A 23335-nucleotide genomic window follows, 5' to 3' on the forward strand; every position below is an offset into this window, starting at 1 on the left:
GTTTGACTTTTTATCACTGAAAGTTAAATTCCATACGTTTTTTTTTAATATACAAAATGTTTTTAGTTAAAAAATAAAATTTTGTCAAATCATGAATTCAATTATTCATTTCAATTATCATCAAAATAATCGATATTTTGTTCAACAATTAGCTACTATTCAAGGAAATCAGAACCATAAATTTCTGCTTTGTTTACCCGCTGCTTAGGACGTCTATGAAATGTGTCAGTGAAATGTTTCACATTTTTGGTAAACTTATATTTTAATTTTATTTAATTATTTTGGCATTGACTAAAACCTCCACATACCTTTGAAATCAAAGTTGATGTTAAAATTCATCAAATAACATAGTTTTGACAATTATTATGCGAACTTATATCCAAATAATTGATGAAACAAAATAGAGTGTCCGGGTTTCGAAGCGTCCGGGAATTCGAAGCATAACGTTATTGATTCGATTTTGAATGTTGGAATTTTGAAGTTTTGTTACATTTTCAATAAAAATAAATTAAGTGTGTTTTATTGCCTCTGTTCGTTTAAATGTCCCATATGCATTTTCATCACATTTGTGTTATTATTGCAGTTTTGTTCAAAATCTTGTCTTTCCGAAACAGGGGAATTCTAAAGGCAACCATCTTGGGGGTTGTGATTAATATCGCGCGCAAACTGCTTACAGTAAAAAACAAAAATATGTTTTTTATATACATTTATTTTTTCTAAAATAGAAATTCTGCATAACTGGAGGGTTTGTGTGTGCCTAGTGTCGAGAGCGAATGAAATGTGCAAAATGAGAAACAGTGCTAAAAATTCATAATGTTTGTGTGTGTGTGCAAAGCTGATCGCTGCAGATATGCTATCGAATCTCTTTCGGTCGGCTGTCCATAAACGGAGGCGACAGGAGGATCAAGCATTATCATCATTGACGTTTTTCTAGTAGCGATAATTGGTGAGTTCGTTCCTGATCAGATTACGGCGGAAGAAAATTTTGAAGTCGAGTGCCGCGCTTCTGGTTCTTCGCGGATACTGTTGTCGTTTTCGCTAGGGCTAGAAAAAGCTAAGGGATTTAGATTATTTTGTGTTGGAATCGCATTTTTGGCGTGTCTCTCGTGTTTGTTTTTCAATTGTTTTAAAATTTTTTGCTCCATTTTTTTTCTTTCATCATTTTTGTATTTTTGTGCTAATTCCGTCTTTGTTGTCCCCCCGATTGTGTTTGTTTCTCGATCCGGGCGGTTTTACGTTTTCGAATATAAATCGAGATTTCTGTGTTTGTGTATTATTTGTGATTCTTAGGTAAAGAGTTTGTTAATCTTTTGGTGGCGTGAATTCTGTTTTATTTGTTTTGTGTTATTTTCTTTCTCTTCAGTCCCTGTCGATACACTTTGTGTAATATTGCTGAATATTGTGTCGCGTTACCGGGTTCATTGACAGAGAAGAGACCGCATAGTCGCATAATTCTTTTCTCGTTGTGACGTGTTTGTTTGCATGAGGTGGTGTGGTGGAGGGAAATATTTAGTTCTGTGCTCTCTGCCGGTTTACGTCGCGGACGTCGCGCTTGATTTTTGTTGCCTTTCTAGATAAGGTTTAGTCGGTTACGGGCAGTGAAGCCACGCGCTGCATGTTTCATAGTCGTTTTGAGTTTTTAAATTATTTGTGTTTATATTGTTTTCTGATTTTTTTTAGTTCGCGCGTTCGATAGAAACGATCCGAATTCTTTTTTTTTAAACAAGCAAGTCGTACTGCTGGATTAAGTCCTTTCTATATCATCGATGATCGGAAGGCACGCCGACGAACATGTTTTAAGGCTTATGATATTAAATCATTTTAATGAATGATGCCCTTCCTATATCCCCGTTGATCGGAAGGCACGCCGAAGAAGAATTTCTGGAGAATCGCGGTCGAATTAATACTATATTGAGTTGGAAAAGAGTCGCGCGTTTGAAAAGTTGTTTTTTTTTTTGTTGGCTTCGTTTCGGGCGCGTTAGGATAGACCATTAGCGCGCGTTTTTGTTTGTTTTTTTTTTTTTTTTTTTTTTTTTTCATTGGATTGTGAGTAGCGAGACCTCGCGGTTACTCCACAATGTGTTTTTCGGAGCCTTTTATTTGATATTTTATTTTTCATAAGTCTTTCTTTTATCATCGTTGATTGGAAGGCACGCCGCCGGTTTTGTTCGTTTAAGTTATTGTTTTAATTTCATTACAATCGGTTAAGTGGTGTCCTGTTTTCTTTTCGTTTATATTCACTGATCGTAATAATTTATTCCAACTGGCAGTTTTAGTATTAACTCATCAAACTATCGATTTTATGAAGAGTAAAGCGTCTTATATTTACTATTTTTGAAATTTGTTCGCGTTATCTAAATTGTACAAACAGTAAAAACTGATAAGTCCAGCCCATAGCACTACTGCTCGGTTGGCACGCGTTCGATTAAAAAAAAACTTTCTAAATAATCAATTATTCATCTTTCCGCAGCCGGCTGCCTAAGATTTAAAATTTTTAACCGATAAACAAAATGTTTATGGTCACATCACTGCCACTCGTGAATCCTGACCTCATACCCATCTACTAACCCCCTCAAAACTCATGTGATACTTTGTCGGAGAAGCAGTCGATTGGGCGGTCTCTATCACTCAAGTATCGGACTAACATTCCCATCCACTTCCCCGTGACTCTACCACTGGTCGTGGCCGGCGCCGGTATTGATCAGCATGATAGGGGCCTTTGAGAAGTTGCGAAGCGAGGAAAGATAGCACCCACTCATCTTCCACGGCTCGTGGATGTAACTTCTGGAGGTCCTGGTCAATAACGGAGTAGCAACTGCGGGTGGGCACCTATGCTTATGCTTATGCTTAATAGAAATTCTGCATAACTGGAGTAGAAGTCAAATTCCACAATAATTAAGTTTAACTTCTCATATGACAAAAGTACAATTTTAATTGTGTCAGATGTGTTCTTAATGATCCCACCTTTAGTAGTTTTTTTGCACATAAATTGAGAAAAATACACTACCTTTTCAAAGTAAATTGCTGTAAAATTTTACTTCAAAAAAATAATAAGTTTCTTTCCATTTTATGCCAGCAATTTTTGTTTTTTTTTTTGTTTTGGTTCCGTAATGATGGGAGATTTTAGCGTGACGTACTTTATGGATGAAGCCTAACTTTTTCAGAAAACTCGATGTGTGTTAAACAATATCTGACCTCCTAACACTGCGGGTTTTGTTAAATAGTTACCTGATGTCTTAGAATTTGCAAAACAGTTCTAGCTGTCAGGATGCTTATGCGCCTTTTTCTAAAGTTGCTACAGAAATATTCAATACTTTGTTCTAGAAATCCGGTGGAAATCCATTTTTTATTATTCTCAGTTTACTGTTTCTACATAAGGGACATTTATGCGAACATGGGCAAATTAATTCTATCAAAAAGATTAAAAAGCGATGAAAACAGTAAAATAGATAAAACAAACTTTTCAAGAGCCTTTTACAAAGTTCTTCGTCATATCGAGCATGTGTTACAGAACCACCAGCACCTTTTTTGAAATTTGAGGGGGTTAACCATTTCTGAACTTTTTTTTATAAGGTCCTATAAACAAATATAAACCTTGAGTGTATCCCCCTCACACGTTATGTCAATGTCTGTTTATTGGAACTAGGGGGAGAGGGGGTAATATGCACCCCCTAAAAGAAAACTGTGATTTCTCAACCATTACAACATTACTGTGGAGGAATTTTGTTCGATGTTCTAAAACAACTATTATTCTTCGTCATCCGTTTGAGAAAAGTCTTAAAAAACCTCAAAATTGTTCGAAAATATCAAATTTCTAAAAACATTTTTGATTCATTTCAAACAACCATGTGGGGCAATATGCACCGCAACATGGGGGCAAAATGTACTACAACAACGGGGCAAAATGCACGAAAACATGGGGCAAAATGCACCTGGTAAAAGCAGTTTTCACTAGTCACCACTAGATGACACCGCTGTTTTACAAAGGAGCTTCACAGCGGTGCATTTTGCCCCGACCTCGCTTTTTGCAGAAAATTTAATTAAAAATGCATTTTTTGATGTTTTTGGACTTATCTATCTACAGAATAATGAAGATTATGGCAAAAACTTTATACCTCAACACTGACAATATCAATAAATGCTATTTATATTGTCCAAAAATCATAATGAAAGTTCAAAGAAAATTAGATGAAAACACAACATTTTAAAGTTTTGCAAATAACTTAAGCTGTTTTTATAATGCGATGCTCAAATTTTTCCAGCATGGTTTAGCAATGTTAAGTTTTCAATTTCTATGATTTTTTTCCCCGGTAAATTCTTCCAAATACCGAGAAAAGCAGGGGGTGCATTTTGCCCCGGGGTTGCATATTACCCCCTCTCCCCCTAATAAAAAAGTCTAGATTTGATAGAAAAGATTTTGTCTCTGAGTCTAAAGTGTGTGACCTTCTTATACGATGAATTCGCATTGAGACTTTGAGACATTACTTCACAATTTTTAACAACGCCCTTTTTGAAAGATTTTGATACCAAAAACAGACATCACGCACTTTCTACTTTTTGTAAGCTATTCGTGTACAAATAGATTGGGGAGTACTATAAATAATTGTCAACATTATTGATATATAGGTTTCATGCATTACATGCTATTATTTACGACAACAGACAGCAATTAAATTATCAAAATTTAAAAAATAAGCCGATTAAATAGGTTCTTTGAAGTTCATGTCTAGAAAAGACATTCGCCATATTTGCTCTATAAGAGGCGTCACAGTTTACTACTCAAGTTCCACACCCACACCAACCCTCTATAAATTCACCTTCTAAAATCAACTTCTAGTCAGGAACCCCAGTTCGAACCAACTACCTACAATTCAAACTGCGGAAAATGACTCGTACTCGAAAACGAAGAATTGCGTCCTCGTCCTGAATGGGCATAAACCAAAACCGGTGACGACGAAAGAAGTGCCATTTTTTACGCCACTCTGAACGTGTTGGTTTGAGTGTGTCATGCAACGAATTGATGGAGAGAGAAAGAGCCTGAAAGGGGATGAAAAAAAGTGGCAAAGCAATCAAAAGCACGGTGGAAAAGCTACTCCACCTCGAAGCTTTCACCGGAAACTTTCCCTTCGTCGCACCTCTCCTACTCGGTGGTTATGTCGATGCCATTTACTATTTCTCTGCATTTTTCCGTTGGGGCATTTCTCAGTTTGTTCGTAGTATTTGTTTGAAACGATGTATGTATTAGTTTCTTAACCAGTTACCCTACCAGCTGGAATTCCAAAGCTATTAACAAACGATTGTGATATCAATGGCAACTCAAACAATTTAAAATCAAAAGTTGTTTTTAATGTTTAGCTTCTTGTAACGGACAGAAACAACAAGAAATTAAAAGAAATATGAGTAATGATAAAAAAAAAATATTTTTGTGAGAATGCCACAACAAAACTCCCAATGCAACCACTATGCCATTTTAGTCGGAACAAAAATTCCACCTCTCTAAGCCCAAAGAAAGATAGACATCACCATCGAAGACAACGCCAAGCAAGGACCACGTGCCTATCCGTGTATGTGGGATTCAAATATTCCAACTGCACAAAAAGATGTCGAAATTTGAAATGAAAATATTGTAACATATTTTCGATTCCTTTCCGAGCCAGCTGTCATCGAACAGGATGGTCCGGAGAAGAGGTTGGTAACGACGTTCAATACAAATATTTTCCTCCCTCATTTCATATGCTGGAAAATACAGATCACTTGATTTCCTCGCAAAAATCAGTCTTGTGCTGGGACGGAGAATTTATTGTCAACGCAATCTCCAGTTCGATTCATGTGCTCCAATTTTTTTTTCGGGCGCTCCCTCGTAAGCCATACCATCATCAGAATGCAGAATTGAACGACAAACTGAATCGTTTCTCCTGACAGCACGAAGTGATGTAGCCATTTTGTTGACTGGATTATGTCACAATGTTCTTTTTGCATTTATGATTTGTGGCTCTCGGTTGCAGAGAATAAATGAAGCATCACGTTGTGCAATCAAGCCAGCGGAGAAAGATGAGCCAGAGCGTTTATGGAAATATGCAAATTTGGAAAGCCTTTTTGTTTTGTATTATCATTTGAGTGATTTTCCTGCCATTGATTTTTCTGTCACTCACTTGCAAAAATGGTAGAAAATTCGTTTCTAAATAGAGCAATTCTAGCTCAAATCAGGATTTTTTCTGGTACTTTTGTACCCGACCCTCTCCGATTTCAATGAAGCTTTTTAGACATGTTATCCTAGGCCTATATAAGCCATTTTTTTTGTATATGGAACCAATTGTAAATTTTGTATATGGAACAAACTTGCCTAAAAATATACAAAAATCATTTACTTAAACTGTTTCTTTGAAAAGTGGTCTAATCGTCAAAATTTACAAAATCCAATAGTGGGCATTGATTTCCCAGAAAATTTTAAATAAAGTCTCCATATTGACCATTGTTTTATGTCCAATCCTTGTAAAGATACAGCGGTTTTAAAAATAAAAATGTTGAAAAATTTGTTTTTTTTTGTGGTTTTTGGCAATTTCTATATAATAGACTTGATTTTTCAGTCTCTCAAATATTTTAACTTGTTTTTTGGCTTTAGTTGATGTTTTTCGGTGAGAAATGAAACAAAATTCTTCTTCATTACGTTTCGGCCTACTTCTTGGTTTCGGCCATCTTCAGACTATATTTAAACACAAAAATACAACAATTAAAATCTTAATCAAAAGGTCACAAATATGAAAAACACTTAAGTTACCACAAAAACTATTCCAGACCAGGCTACTCCTGCTGGAGTGTCTGGATCGTGTCAGCTAACTGAGAGTCGTGCCGTGATTTTTTCGGCTGACTCTCTTTTAGTTTTAACAGCAGCCGATTGTACGACGACGAGAGAGCAACCGACTCCCGTTGGAGGTTCACAGCCTCCGTCCCCATCAATATTTTTCTCGGTGACCAAAACTATCAAACAAATATTTTAACCGGAAAGCTCGTCCGATTTCCCATAAGTTTGCCCTTTAAAAGGGCGTAATTTTGAATATTTGGCCCTTTTTAAATATTAGTCTTGATTTAAAAATTTTGAAAATATTGTTTTCGAAAAGATCGGAAAATTTCACGAATGTTTCATATTTTAACATAGTAAATCGAACCATTAGTTGCTGAGATATCGACGTTAGAAAATGGTGAGTTGTTTGTGTGAGACTTGGAAATCATCAATTTTCATGTTTTTGCCTTCCTCACCTCACTGAGGCAAGGCTATAAAATCACTCAAAAATTGAACTTTTTAAATAAGCCTTCTAGATATACCTTTACGTATACACATCGGCTCAGAATCAAATTCTGAGCAAATGTCTGTGCGTGTGGATGGACGTAGAATTTTTTTTCTCACTCACTTTTCTCGGAACTGGCCCGACTGATTTTGTCCGGATCTATGTTTTTAGATTCGCCTTCAGGTCCTTTAAGTCTTTTTTTAATTTCATTCGGTTTGGTGCAGTACTTCAAAAGTTATGTTCGAAAAACTGTTTTGGTTGATACTAAAAAGGGTCATTATTTACATAATTTGAAAGCTCCGGCGGATAGCTGTCGGAACTTTCCGCTCAGTGCACGCCGTGCACGCACACAAACACTGCAGTGCTTTCAAATGAATAATTAAAATTATCATAGATGGCAGCACTCAGATGTATAGTGTCTTTACTAAGTAAGCGTTAGCCAAAGCTTTCAGGAGGAAGGCAGCAACCACCTTCTGGTGGATTAAGTAACGTTTTAAACCTTTGCATGGCAATATCTCAGCAACTAAGGGTCGTATCAACAAAGTTCAATAAGCAATATATAGATTATTTTCTCAGCTTTTCAAAAATATTTTTTTTCAAAGATGCGCAAACATGTGCACAAATTAAAAAAAATGAAAAACTGCGACAATTTTAGTACTTTTTGATTGCAAATTTGATTTTACATCGAAAAATGAAGTTGAAAAATTTTAGCGACCAATATTTCGATTTTTTGAAAAAATCTGTAATGATTAAAAAATTCATAACTCGGTCAAAGATGTTTTGCACAACCTGGAAATTTCTGAAAAGTTGGCATTTTATGTCCTCTAAAACATACCAAAAAAACAAAATAGTTTTTTTTTGCAAACCAAGTTTTAGTGACAAAAAGTTAAATAAAAAATCAGCAAATTTTTTTTTACCGTGTACAATTTTTTTCAGTGTAGTCCGTATCCAAACTAACAACTTTGCCGAAGACACCAAATCGATCAAAAAATTCCTTCAAAAGATACAGATTTTTTAATTTTCATATATCGTTTTTGTATGGACAGCTGCCAAATTTGTATGGAAAATTACATGGACAAACTAATGATGCAAAATGGCTTCTTTGGGCACACCAAAGGCACCAAAAAAGTTTCATTCAAATTAAAAAATACAAAAATTAAAATTCTAAAAAAGACCGATTTTGTAGAGAATTGCTCACGAGCGACCTCAGCGAGATTCTCTCTCCAGGTCTAAAACCAGTAACGAATGTTACCAACGATCATGAGGGCTAACATCACCTACATTGATTACCGTGGTAACGGAGATCAAATTACATTCAAAGAGGAACGGAAAAACCAAAATAAATAACTAAATAAATGCTTACAAGTGCAACTGTTACATTGGGGACAAATAGTCTTATATTGATTTTTTTTAATTTTATTTAAGAAAATCACTTTATCATTTTCATCAAAATATCTGAGATCAGGCTTCAAAAAACTGTATGATTTACACTCAAGTGGTCATAAGATTGCATATGGTTACCAGATCTTCTATATTTTTGACGCGTTGGATCCGTCTTTTGATTACGTATCCAACCAGGGTTACAAGGTCAAAATTTTTAAAATCTGGCAAAGTATCGATCAAAAATCTGGAAAAATCTGGCAAACGAAAATCTAACAATTCGGAATGGGGAAGCTGATGGATGATATGAATTAAGTCCAATGGTTGTAGGATTCAGATGGTTTAACTGATGTTATGTTTCAAAAATGTTTAATTAACATTTTATTTAGGAAAACACATATTCAATTTTCTTGTTGTTTCCTATTGAATTCGTTCTTTTTAAGCAAGGAGTTGTTCAAAATGGGCATAAAGTGAAAAATCTTGCAAAATCTGTCAATATCTGGCACAGAGAAGGGTGAATCTTTATCCAGGCTGACACTTGAAAAATCTGGCATTCCCAGATTTATCTGGCAACCTGGCAACCCTGCATCCAACGATGGGGTGCATGAATGATCCGGACATCATTTTCAACAAAAATGTCTAAGATCCGACTTCTCACAAATCACTTAAGTGCTCATGACTTTTGATAGGATTATCAGATCTTCAATGTTTTGGGCTCATCAATTTATGTAACAAGACGGAGCTTCTTTCAAAAACTACCCTTTTTACAATCTTCCGGACTTTGGCGAAACTGTTTTTAAGCATAACTTTTGAAGTACTTTTCTAAACATCATAATATTAACTAGAGTCTTATGGGTCCCTAAGACGGATCGAATGAGCCCGAAATGGTCAAAATCGGTTCAGCCAGTCCGGAGATAATCGAGTGCATCTTTTTCGGTGCACGGCTTACATACGCACATACATTTGCTCAGAATTTGATTCTGAGTCGATATGTATACATGAAGGAAGGTCCAGGAGGTCAAATTAAGAATTTCACTTTTCGAATGATTTTATAGCCTTTCCTCAATTAGGTGAGGAAGGCAAAACTTTACTTTATCCACCCTTAGGTGGTTGGTGCCTTCCTCACATTTAGAGGGTAATGATGTCCAAAATAGAAACAAAAGGGTGGACCTTTCAGTGTTCTATCCATTTGACTCATTGTTCATACCATCAAATTGGGTAATCAGATCTTTATAATTCAGGGTACTTGTGCTATCCAAAGGTAGGTTGCATAATAGCTCCGAACAACGTTTTCTTAATAATACCTGAGATCCGGCCTAGAAAAAGTGCCTAAATAACACTTAACTGCCCATGATCGCATAAATGTCCCATATGCATTTTCATCGTTTTTGAGATAATGATGCAGTTTTGTTCAAAATCGTGTGCTCTTTCGAAAGAGCCTATAACATCCAGTACTTTGTTCTTGAAATCAGGAGAAATTCCTTATGTATGGGACAAACTTCAAATGCGTTTTTCTCAGCTTGCTGTTTTTGCATATGGGACATTTATGCGAACATGGGCAGTAAGTGCTCACAACTTTTAATAGGGTTGTCAGATCTTAAATCTTTTGAACTAGTTGGAAAGGTTTTTTAAATACCTTTTGGAAAAATGGGGGCTCAGAATTTGATTCTGAGTCGATATGTACACGTGAAGGTAGGTCCAGGAGGTCAAATTAAGAATTTCACTTTTCGAGTGATTTTATAGCCTTTTCTCATTGAGGTGAGGAAGGCAAAAATAACAAAGTTATAATTAAATTATTCTAAACATGCTTAAATCTGTTAAAATGAAAAGCAAGCTTCCCTGCACCGTGCGGTACACGCGGTTCGCTTGCACCTCGGGTTTGCTTTGCGCCTGCTTTGTTCGGTTTACACCCGTACCCGACTCACACGAGCCGAGGGTATTTTGGTTCATCGTACCAGCGCACCACGACACTCTCGGTTCGCCGCGTCGGTTTTGTGTCTGGCACTCACCCATGGCATGAACCCGGTATATGAGCCAAGGTGCTTCACTCGTTACGAGCCGAGGTACGTGTCGTGGTACGCGCTGGCGGTACAAAACGGGTTCCATACCACGACACGTACCACGGCACGCTGGGTTCATGCCATGGGTGAGTGCCAGACACAAAACCGATGGGGCGAGCCGAGAGTGTCGTGGTGCGCTGGTACGATGTACCAAGATACCAATACACAAATGGGTTCAGGCACGTACCGAAGCTAGAAAACCAAACCCGCGGTGTGCGTTGGCACTGGCGCATGGGAAGCTTGATGAAAAGTATTTTCAATGCCTCCGAACTTGTAACTAAAGGTTAGCCGAGACTTTCCTCTATGCAGGGACTCTACAACAATACGCTTATCCACACTTACACACACTTATTTAAACTTTTCTACTTTTATTACATCCACTTTTCTCCTCAAACTTTCCTTCTACTTTCTTCGACCGTCGGTTTCGGCCGCTGTCTCAAATCTGCATCCTGGTTCTTGGTAGCGGTTCCATCCGGTAGCCCTGAGCTCTTCCCGATGTGTTGACGGATCGGAACTTCGGCCGGTGTTGGCGATTTGCCGGAACATCGCCCGTATTCGAGCGTCAGGACGTCGGACACTTCCAGGGGTTTGTCGGGGTTCCACCGGAATATCCGGCATGAACGAGGTTGAGGGGTCCTGCTATCCGGCTGACCAAGGGCACTGTCAGTCCGTTCGGTTCGGTTGACTTTGCAAGTAATCGCCGGTATTGCCGCTTACCAGGCGTGGGGGTATGGAACTGGCTGCGTACTTGTAGGGTGTTTTGGATTTTGTTTGCCCTAGCCAGAGGGAGCTCCGCCCAATAACTGAGGTATTTTCTTGCATTTTAGCACATATATTTGGAGCCTAACATTTCCAAAGGGCACAAAACTTTTGTAAACAGGAGTGTATCCCTTTCACTCAAATGACAGTTTGCATAAAGTGTTGGTCCACCCCCGCGCTCGTGGAACTCCCCTCTTTTTTTAGATTTTTGAAAAAGCTCAGAATTAAATTCTATTAAAACCTCATGATATTTTGGACAATTCTTTGGATAACATTGGTTGTTTTTTCATCATCAGGTGCGTGTAGGCCAAAGTTCTAACGATAAATTATTTGAAAACTTTCCTTTTTTGGTAAGTTCGTAAGGTCAACCTTATCAGAGATAGAAGTATCGTGACACATAAAAGTGGATGATTTCCCACAAACTGTCGATTAAGTTCCACCATCTTGCTCTCTCTAGACATTCACCCACCTATCTTCATCTTCCGGCTCGAAGCCACGTGGACATTGGCAATGATTGTGCCATCTTTGGGGTGGCTCTAACTTTTGTTCGATCGCTTTTGCCTGGCCTCAATTAACCTTCACTGCCCCCCCTTTTGGGCCACCCGGGGTGTCAGTTAGAATGCTTTTCATACACTGTACTGTTCTGACTTGGACTTGGGAGCGAAGCGTGGCAAGTGTGTGCCAATTTGGGACGTGACAGGAAAGTAAAAGCTCTACTTTGGGCAGTCTGTTTTGTCCCCATCAACTAGTGTGAGATGGGCTGTAGTGATGGGGTAATATTGGGTAAAATTGTCATTTCATGAGTATTTTGAAATTAATTCTCTAATTGTTGATTTTTTAAGGTTAGGTTTTTAGATTTTTTTAAGTGGTATAATAAAATCTTTCAATGTAAATATTTAAAATTAATAAGACTCAATTAACCCTGTAATCTGAAGTGTAAATAATGTCACCGAAAAAATGGGAGAAAAAATATTTAGCATGGGTGGAAAAGTTGTGGCAGAGAAAGAAAAAAAAAACGCAAGTTTGGTCGATCACAAACAAATACTTCGGAGCCGCGGTCACAACTTACCGTACAGTCTCATCGTTCCGTCGGCCTTCCCCAGGGAGTTGGTACTGACGCAGTGGTAGGTACCGACGTCGTTTGGCGAAAAAAATCGCACCACCAGCCGCATGTTCGTCCGGAAGCCGTGCCGCTCCTCGGTGATGCCGTACTTGGGCCTGCCCGGAAAGAGACATATTTTTGTTTTATAAGGAGCAAAGTTTAGAGAAAACATCAATATCAGAATTCTGCCACTATTAAGTAGAAAAAATATTCAAAATTTTCTTTTTTTAAATTATGTTTTCCTTACAAATTAGGTCAAATAAAGGAACAACCCCAAACCCAAACAAAGAAACAACAATCAATCAGCCTTACCCATCGAGGAGCATTTCTGGCCTCATCTGGCCCTGCTCGTAGACGCCGTTGGTGATGCCGGCAAAGTTGGGGGGCAGTACGCGGCCCCCTTTCAGCCAGTAGGACACCGGCATCGGGGACGACTCGACGGTGCACTCGAGCTGCACGTCCGACCCGAGCGGGGCGCCCAGAAGTTGGCTCGTCGGACGTACCGAGGGCGCAACTGGAAAAGAGCAAAATTTACTAGATTTGTTATTCCGTTGCACAAAATCTGAAAAAAATATTTTCGAAAGTCGATGTTAAGCCTAGCTACCCTAACCATCTTCTAAGCAAAGTTCACGTCAAATCAGCTACTCAATGGGAACTGTTAGACGGCAAATATCGAAAGGTCGAAATGTGCATGAAGAGAAAACTGCACTGAGACCGTAATCGGTTTATCAATCTTGCAAAAAGAGCAGCTGCTAATTGACGATTTGCAGATACTTGTGTAAACTACGAATAGCAGTTTCCTGAAAATGAGATGGGAAATAAATGTTTCGATTCTCACAGCCTGAACTAATCTTAATCCAATTTACGATATCCGAGTCATTAGCTGCCCGACCCCTCTTCGATTTGCGTGATGCTTTTTCCTAAGAGATCACGAATCTCAAGTACGACCCCTTCCATTTTGAACAAGCGAAAAAGACGTGTTTTTCAATCATTTGCCGCCTGAATTGCTGAAACGGTGATGATTTAGAAATTTGGTGTCAAAGAAACTTTGTGAAATGGACACTCAATTTGATGGCGAACTCAAAAATCCGAAAAAAACGTATTTTTCATCGAAAAAATACAAATACAGTTTAAAAACCTCCCCCATCTTTCGTTGCTCGATTGTAAACGAGTAATTCTCCACCAACTCACACGAAATCGGAAAAAGTTGCCCCGACCCCTCTTCGATTTTCGTGAAACTTTGTTCTAAGGGGTAATTTTGGTCCCTGATCACGAATCCTTGGTCCATTTTTCGATATCTCGTGACGGTTGGGCGGTACGACCCCTTTCATTTTTCTGGTTTTTTACTAAGACACGTTTTTCAGTGATTTGTAGCTCGCAATTGTGAAGAGATAGAAATTTGGTGTCAAAGGGACTTTTGTGTAAAATTAGAAACCCGATTTGATGACGTACTCAAAATTCCGAAAAAACGCATTTTTCATCAAAAAAAGTTAAAAAATAGTATTAAAATCGCTGCCATTTCCCGTTACTCAAATGTCAAAAATCGTGAGACATGTCATTTTATGGGAAATTTAATGTACTTTTCGAATCTAAATTTTAAAATTACGAGTTTTTCTAACTTTGCAGGGTTTCATTTTAGAGTGTAACAATGTTCTACAAAGTTGTAGAGCAGACAAAAAAAAATTCTGATATATTGACACAAGGGTTTTGCATGTATTTTTCACGAGTTATCAGAATTTTACAAAAAAAAAATTGAAAAAGTTATGATTTTGACCACTTTTTCGAATTTTTTACCCCAAAAACTCAATCGTGTGCTTTTGAAAGTATTTTTTCGGAAAGTTCAGCTAATTTTGCATAAGAATGACCCCTTGAACGATTGTTGTGGCTTGTGCACTGCTTGTATGTGGGGATTTTTTGAAAATAAAAAAAACAAACCGGATACACTCACTCATCACAAAATTTTTTTTTTTTTGAAAAAAAAAATCTGATTCTCGCAATGCACGAGTCACAACAATCGTCCAAGGGATCATTCTTATGCAAAATTAGCTGAACTTTCCGAAAAAAATATTTTCAAAAGCAAACGATTGAGTTTTAGGGGTTAAAAATTCGAAAAACACGTAATTTTAAAATGAAAAATTTGGTTCTAAAGGAAAAAATGACCCTTCTGGGTTATTTAAGATTAGAAAAGTACATTAAGTTTCCCATAAAATGACATGTCTCACGATTTTTGACAGTTAAGTAACGGGTAATGGCAGCGATATTAAAAATATTTTTAACTTTTTTTGATGAAAAATACGTTTTTTCGGAATTTTGAGTACGCCATCAAATCGGGCGTCTAATTTTACACAAAAGTCCCTTTGACACCACATTTCTATCTCTTCACGGTTGCGAGCTACAAATCACTGAAAAACGTGTCTTAGTAAAAAACCAGAAAAATGAAAGGGGTCGTACCGCCCCACCGTCACGAAATATCGAAAAATGGACCTCGGATTCATGATCAGGAACCAAAATAACCTCTTAGAGCAAAGTTTCACGCAAATCGAAGAGGGGTCGGAGCAACTGCTGTGTGAGTTGGCGGAGATTGGCCCAAACAAATTTGGGACATGTAATTTTAAGGATGGGTAAATTTTCAATTTATAACAAAAATGTTCATGTTAAACTTTCGTGTTTTTGTACCTTTGCAGGGTTATTTTGAAGAGTGTATTAATGTTCTACAAAATTATAGAGCAGACAATTCCAAAAATTTGGGTGTATAAACCTTAAGGAGTTTCCATAACCGTAACTTGTTATTGCGAATTTAATAAAAAAAAGGTTTTTTTTGCTTTTTTTATGCGATGTTTATGCAAAAAAAAAACATACCAAGGACATTCATATAGCTAAAATCACCATTACAGTTTTCTGGTATTTAAAAACATAAATCTTGTAGAATCCCATGATTTCCCAGGAAATATTCCAGCAACAAAAGCGAAAAATACCGAGTGAAATTTTCACAGGAAGCTTGAGAAGACTTCATTAATTTGAATACATATTAGGGTGACAAGAAAAATTGAAAATTTCGGAAAATCGCAAGAGATACCCCTGGATCGATTCTTTAGGCAAAAACAAGTAACTGTGCCAATTTTGAGCCAAATCGGTTAAGGCTAAGGGGTCGCTTTTCATCGTTGAAGTTTATAATGGGAAAATCGCAAAAATGTATGGGGAAAAACATCGCTTCAGGATTTTTGCAGCAGGTGGCGCAGGTCTCGCCCAAAATTGTCCAAGTGTGAGATTCTTGTAGGAAATTTAATTACCTACAACTTTGTAGAAGGGTGCAAGACGATCCGAGTTGATCCTGATGAGTTATTAGCAATGCGATGAAAAGAAATTGGCTTATATACTTGAAAGTATACAAGGGGTATACAGGACGTATATAAGAAAATATTTTTTTCTAGAAAAATCACCTAAAATCAGGATCAACTCGGATCGTTTTGCACCCTTCGACAAAGTTGTAGGGATTTAAATTTCCTACAAGAATCTCACACTTGGACAATTTTGGGCGAGACCTGCGCCACCTAGCAGAAAATTACTGAAACGATGTTTTCCCCATACATTTTCGTGATTTTCCCCATATAAACTTCAACGATGAAAAGCGACCCCTTAGCCTTAACCGATTTGGCTCAAAATTGACACAGATACTTATTTTTGCATTAGGAATCGAGTCAGAGGGTATCTCTGAAGTCGATTTTTTTTAATGTCACTCTAATATATATAAAGTAGGGTGCCCAGAAAAAATGACCCCCTGCTCCACAAGCGGAAAACGGTTTATTGGGTTATTTTAAGCATCTGTGCCAATTTTTAAGTGAATTTGGTTGAGATTAACCCATTGATACCCGAGCCTAAAGTTGGTGAAAAACATGTTTTTCATACAAAAATGACTTTTTTAAATCCCTAATAACTTTTCAGGTTCAATTTTTACAGCTTTGGTATGTTCTACAAAGTTGTAGAGCATTAAATTTTCAATGGGAATCTCACTTTTGAGAATATTTGGATGGAAGTAGCGTACCGTGCAGACCAAACCGTAAGAAAGTTGGGTTTTCCATACATTTTTTCGATTTTTCCCATACAAACTTCACCTTCAAGTATCAATGGGTTAATGTTGACCGATTTTGCTCATATTTGGCCCAGAGTCCTAAAATTGCTCAAGGAACAATATTCAGCTTGTGGAGCGAGGTTTTGAGTAAAAATCCCATATTCTGGGCACCCTAATATACAGCCATTCCACGTCAAACAGGAAGTCTCCAAATCAAGAGTGCTCCGATTTGGCTCAAATTGACCCAAATGATTTGACCCGTATTTTTTTGTTTGGTGATTAGGGTGCTCCTATCCAAAATAGGTTGGTCAAAAAAAGTGAATTTTTCGTCGATTTTCGCAAAAAGCACATTTTTCAAAAAATCGTATCTCCGGAATAGCTCAGTTGGTCTTTTAAGGAAAAATATGTGGAGCTTCAAAAAAGCTAGCTGAATATTTGAAAAGATCCTATGAAAATTGCATTTGCCAATTTGAAGGTCTCGGGATCAAAGAGCTTAATCTGAAAATATTTTTAATATTTTACACAACATATCCAAAAATTGTGAATATCTATATTTATAAAATTTTGGTCACCCAAACATGTATAGGTTATCACTGAAATTTTCATGTTATCGCAGTTTTAGTGTAAAAAGTTGATTTTTATCCGTTTGAACCCAATTTTTATGTTCAAAAAATCATATCTCCGAACCGTGTTAATGGGTATTCGCAAGTTTTGGATATGTTATGTAAATTATTACAAGGAATCAGGAGAAAATATTTTCAGATTGAGCTCTTTTTAAAAAATCGAAAATGTTTTTTTGTATAAAATGAACTTTAACAATTTTTCTTTTTTTTTTGTGGTGAAGCACATGAAAAAAAGTCGAGATTTTATTTTTTTCATTTATCATTTTTTTTTTTGATGTTTACAGCCTGCCGAACTATCGTCTTCCGTAGCGCTATTGTTTGAGCGAGACAGTATTTGACGAATTATTCGAGCAGTTGCCCCCTCTCATTCCCCAGACCAATCCCCCAATGCCATGCCACACGAGCACGAAAGACCTATCCGAGGATGAGAGCATGTGACCGAGCCGAAAGTAGCATTTGAAGCTCTTCTCTGCGTATTGCTACGGAGTTCTTCAACGCTCAGACTCAGTCGCCAACAGATCGTCCGAGAGATTGGATGGGATGGGTTTTGGGGAGGTTTGGGACTTGACAAAGTCAATTCCCGCAGCAACCGAAATCCCCTCTCGACCGCTACCTACCCCTTTTGCTTCGACAGATTGGTTTCAAGCCATCGACCTTCCGCTTACAAAGCGAAACCCGTACCATTTGGCACGAGAATTTGATTTTATTAAACATATCTTCAGTATATTTCGGCGATTTCATTTATGCTCATACTTCTCAGTGGCTCAAAATAGTTCCTTTTTTGTCTGCTTAAAAAATAAAAATAAATCAAAAATTAAAATTACGGATGTTGGGAATTCAACAAAGAGAAATATTTTTTTTAAAATGGCTTAAGTTAAGAAGACTGTGGCTATTTATTTCTGAAGATCCCTTACAAACAAACAACTTTGCTAAAGATACCAACACGATCAGAAAATTTCTTTCCATGAAACAGATTTGCGAATATTTACAAAACATGTTTGTATGAGTAGTTGGAAAAATTGTGAAAAATGCTCATATTCGAAAGCTTATAACTTTACTTTTTTTTAAGGAAAGTTGCCCCAAATTTAGTAAATTCTATCGATGAAAATTGCGTTTTCAGAAAAAAGTGTTTTTTCATGCTTATGAAGACGCATGGTACCAAATTTAAATTGATTTGTTTTAAATCCTTTTTAGAAAGTTTAAACTAATTTAAGGTAGAAGAAATGCAAAACATTTTAAAATACGACCTTAAATAAGGCTTGTGAACAAAATATTAAAATTAAATTGAGCCACCCGAAAAACGAAGTTGACATAAAGTTGGCCACCATTGCTAGTACCAACCAATAGTGTCTTCCTTTTTATCTACAAGGACTTCGCCGCCCTGGGCTCCTAAGTGTTTGAGTACGGCACGGAGCGACGGCGCCGGATATTTACACAAAGACTTTTAGAGCGCCCACCGAGGGACTCGAACTAGCAACCTCTGGATTGTGAGTCCAGTGCGCGGTCCGATTGATTCACACGGGCGGGCCACCCATGTTACTTTATATGGGAAACACGTTTTTTTTTTTCTAAAAAACGCAATTTTCACCGATAGAATATTTCTGAAAAGGTCCAATAAACCAAATTTCCAGTTTTCGCTTTTTGGGTGTTTTCAAAACCGCCTTGAGTCAGGGGCATTAAAAACACCCAGAAGCAAAAACTGAAAATTTGGTTTATTGGACCTTTGCAAAAAAAAAAACTCCAGATTTTTTGAGTTTATTTTTAAAGTTCGTATAAGTTATTGTATTGCATACGTTTAAAGAACCTTTAAAAAAAACTCTAGATTTTAAAACGAAGCACTACTTTCTACGTATAAATCTCCCATGAGTCATCTCGATTTTTTATATTTTGCTTCCGCCAGACCGTAGATCGGTCAGCTATTAAAATTATATGATATTTTTGCTTTTTGAGTGTTTTGAAACACCTTTGACACAAGGTGGTTTCAAAAACATCCAACAAAGAAAAACTTAAATTTGTGTTTATTTGACCCTTTAAAAAAAAATCTGTATACAAAGAATTTGAACTACGGAAATGGTTCTTGAATTAGAAAAATGGAACGATTTGCATATAATTTTTTTTTTTAAATTATCGGAATTTTTGACGGGTAAATTCCTGGATTTCCACGAAATTGAATTCTTGCAAATCCGTCATGAAACCTCTTATTTTTCTTGTCATTCTAGGCCTCCTTTTCTCTACCAAAAATAACAGAATGGAAAATTAGTGCCTTCCAATAACAGTGCTGAAAAGTTCTACTTTTCAGCACTGAACTGGGTGCTGAAAAGTTGATCATTTCGACATTAGTATCGAAAAGTAACATTGTTCAATATTTTTTTTTCATAAAGTGTTTTTCGGGATTGCAAAAAATGTTGTAAGCAACTCGTTGCAAAACTTGATTTTTTCAACACTCGTCGTATTTATCCATGTCCGACTCATGGTGAAAAAATCTTCTTTTCGCGACTTGTTTTGTTAGCATCAGTACTTAAAATACTTCAACATATATACTCAAAGAATGAAACAAACGAAAGTGAACTTAGAATGTTTTGTAATGATTTTGAACCATTTCTAAACACAACAGAAAAATCTGTTGCAAAGCTCTTTTATCCATTCGAAAAAAAACTGCAATCTTGCCCATGGTATTAAACCAACAAAAAAAAAACTATTCCTGCATAGCTTTCAGCTTTTTCTAAAAACTTTATCCGTTAAAATGGTTACACTTACAGTATGTAAAAAAAGTATTTACACCCCTTGGGCACCATGCACATATTGTGATAAAACATGTAAACAATATAAAGTTTGACAGAAACCTAGTACTACGTTTTGTATGTATGTATGTATGTATGTATGTATTAGTACCCCCGTCAGGACTTAGCCATGATCACAGTATGTTTCAACTGAGACGGTTTGGTTAGTAACCGACTTATACCTTAAGGTCCTTAAAAGATTATCATTCTCTATCCAACCATTTGTTATGATATGATTAAATAGACAATGACATTCATGTGACTTGGGCCAGGCGATCCACGACTCCCTCATCCAGTCCATAAAATTTATGAAGGCCCTGGGATGTTATTTTTTGAGAGGGGTTAGTATTTTTTTGGGGGTTGTTAGTCGTTTGAAACATATAAGGTAAATATATTAAATATAATAAGTATAATAAATATAATAGATAAAATAAATATCATAAATTTAATTAAATTTTAATATAAAAATACAATAAATATAATAAATATAAAATATATAATAAACAAGTTCTTCCCGGCAAACTTCGTCCTGCCCTTTTTGTTTCCTGACGTTTCTTGCATGTTTGCTTATTCAGCCTTCTGTGATCAAAATTTGAGTTTACGTTAATTATCCCATACAATCTGCAGATGCTCCGGAATCGGTCCCAGAGTGGCCAAAGTGGCAATTTTTGAGCATATAAACCTTCCTTGGGCTTATACGAACCCAACGCAACAAAGAGCACCTCGATCCGACGCTCCGTATTGAACTGATTCGCGTTCGAACAAAACCGTCGAAATTTTTTATATATATAGATTAAGATGAAATGGGAAATACATGGAAAATAATGAAAGATCAAAGAAATAAAAGTTGTAAGATAATACAAGTAGTTTAGAAGCTTCAATTACCAAAATTTATTAAGCAGCTTTGATCAAATAATAAGCAATAGCTAAGGCTAAAACCGAATTAGAGAAAAATGTAGGCGCTGGAGAAGAAAAACTTCAAAACAGGTGTCAAAATTTGTTCTTACTGATAAAAAATTGTCCCAATTTTGGCAGCAATATTTTTAAAATGCTGTCAAAAAATGATTGATAAATATTGATAAAAACTAACATAGCAAATTACTAAGTACTGACAATGTAGGATGCCATAAAATACTTTTTTTTATTCAAATAATTTGTAAGTACAGTTAAGCAATTTTTATATTGGTGCCAATATCGAGACAATTCTAGAAATTAAACTATAAATTTAATGAATGTAGTCTCCCCAGGGATCCTGAAATTTAAAGTTAAATATTTATACCTGTAACAAAATATATTTTGAAAATAACTACTAAATGAAACCACCAGTTGGATCCAAAACTGTAATGTTTGTGTTTTCAACAATTTGACAAATCTCGGGTTAGTTTTCAAGAAACCTAGTGCTACGTTTTGTTCAGAAACTCATGCCGAACATTTTGCTACAAAATGCTCATGAACAGATGATTTCTATAAAAAGTTATATAACAAATACTATTACAAAAATAAAAAAGGTGCAAAAAAAGTATGTACACCTTTTGAAAAATTAAGACAAATAAAGTTATTTGCTGACAAATCACCATAAATCCAGTCTACGAACTCCAAATAGGCATCCCTAACTGATTAAAAAAAAATTTGGATTGAATATAAAGTTTACTAACTACTTTGTATAAAGTTTATATAACTCTGGAAATTCTATATAAAACTTATCTAAACTTAATTTTGAAAACTTTTAATTCAACTAAATGTCAATATATTACAATAGAATTTCTAAATAAACATTTTGGAGTGGGTATAACACCGTTGTGGGGGTCTTTGTATCGTTGGAATTTCGTACCAACCCGGAATTACGTCGTAGGAAAATCCGCCGGCATCCGAACCGGTACACGATTCACAAGTCAACCTATGTGGAATCGAAAAGGGCATAAAATTTCCGATCTGTTGATACCCAAACATCTAGGTTTTCTTTAAAATCTACTTTTTGAAATACCTGGGCAAAAAGTAAGTTTGATCCACGAGAACAAAAATTACGAAAGTCCATACATTTTTGGCAGGTTGCTCAAACGAAACCATAACAACGGTTTTGCCTAGGTATTTAAAAACGTGGGTTTTATAGAAAACCTAGATGTATAGGTATCAAAAGATCGCAAATTTTATGCCCTTTCCGATGCCACAAAGGTTGACTTGTGAATTGTGGACCGGTTCCCGAGCAGGGGTAAATAACACGGGAATACCAAATTTTGGTATTACTTGGGCAAATAACAGCGACCAAAATGTGCCCTTGGTTGCCCAGTAATAGATGGTAAAATACCATGAAATCATACCAAAATCTTGTATGTGGAAGGGCACAACAATACCAAACCATGTTATTCCAAGGGTAAAATAATACCTCAAAATAAAACCATTTCAATACCAAGTTGAGGTCTTCTGGATTTGTGAACATTGCTTGTATACCAAAACTTGGTATTGCCATGGTTTTAATTTTAGGTATTCCCGCGCCCTTGGAAAATCATATTTTGGTATTCCTGTGGTCTTTCACATACATGATTTTGGTATGATTTCATGGTATTTTACCATCTATTACTGGGCAACCAAGGGCACATTTTGGTCGCTGGTATTTGCACAAGTAATACCAAAATTTGGTATTTTCATACCATTTTTAGTGCAACAGTTGCAGTTAGTGAAAAAACGGAAATGATCCATATGCAACAGCCAAATCTACTCACCTGATGATTCCATGTTGTTCTTAGTGATATTCTTCACCACACCGAATGCATTTGTCATTGATGAACGGCCTGTGCTTGAAGTTCTTGAAGCTTCTGAAAAATAACAAGATTGAAAAATAAGTATTATTGAAATGAAACTGGATTGAAATTCACCAAAATTCAATAATCTGTTGATTGACTCGTTTTTCAAAGTATTTGGTTATCCCAACTTAGAGAAATTTCAACGTTTTTGAAAAAAATATTAGTGGGTATATCACAAAAAAAATTAAATCAGCTTTAAATAACATTTTTGGGTTTCAAGTAATTTTAGCGCAAAATTAATTAACTCGTCAAAATTTTTAAAAAATTTCTCATAGTTTCAGAGAAAATTGATGAAACCTTTCAATACCAAAATAATACCAAAATCATCATGACTTAGAAAATTTTCCACAATTTCAAGTCATTTCTTTAGGGGGTATATCAAAAATGTTTAAAATCAAGTTTGAAATTTCCGGTTTTTAATGAAAGCATTCCCTTTGAGACATCATTTTAGCGCAAAATTAATTATTTTGTCAAA

The 23335-nt window shown here is 36.3% G+C and overlaps 1 protein-coding gene across 1 annotated transcript in view; it reads right to left on the reverse strand.

Annotated features, from left to right (window-relative positions):
- The window catches only part of LOC120414006 (lachesin), a 278358-nt gene that overhangs the window by 176455 nt on the left and 78568 nt on the right, over positions 1–23335 (reverse strand). Inside the window, exons 5-6 of the mRNA XM_052710920.1 lie at positions 12900–13101; positions 12555–12703 (exon numbers count right to left, since the gene is read on the reverse strand). Coding sequence (XP_052566880.1) covers positions 12555–12703; positions 12900–13101 — 351 coding nt within the window. The remainder of the gene's footprint in view (positions 1–12554; positions 12704–12899; positions 13102–23335) is intronic.

This window comes from Culex pipiens, chromosome 3, assembly GCF_016801865.2.
Source record: "Culex pipiens pallens isolate TS chromosome 3, TS_CPP_V2, whole genome shotgun sequence".
Classification (NCBI taxonomy): Eukaryota; Metazoa; Arthropoda; class Insecta; order Diptera; family Culicidae; genus Culex; species Culex pipiens.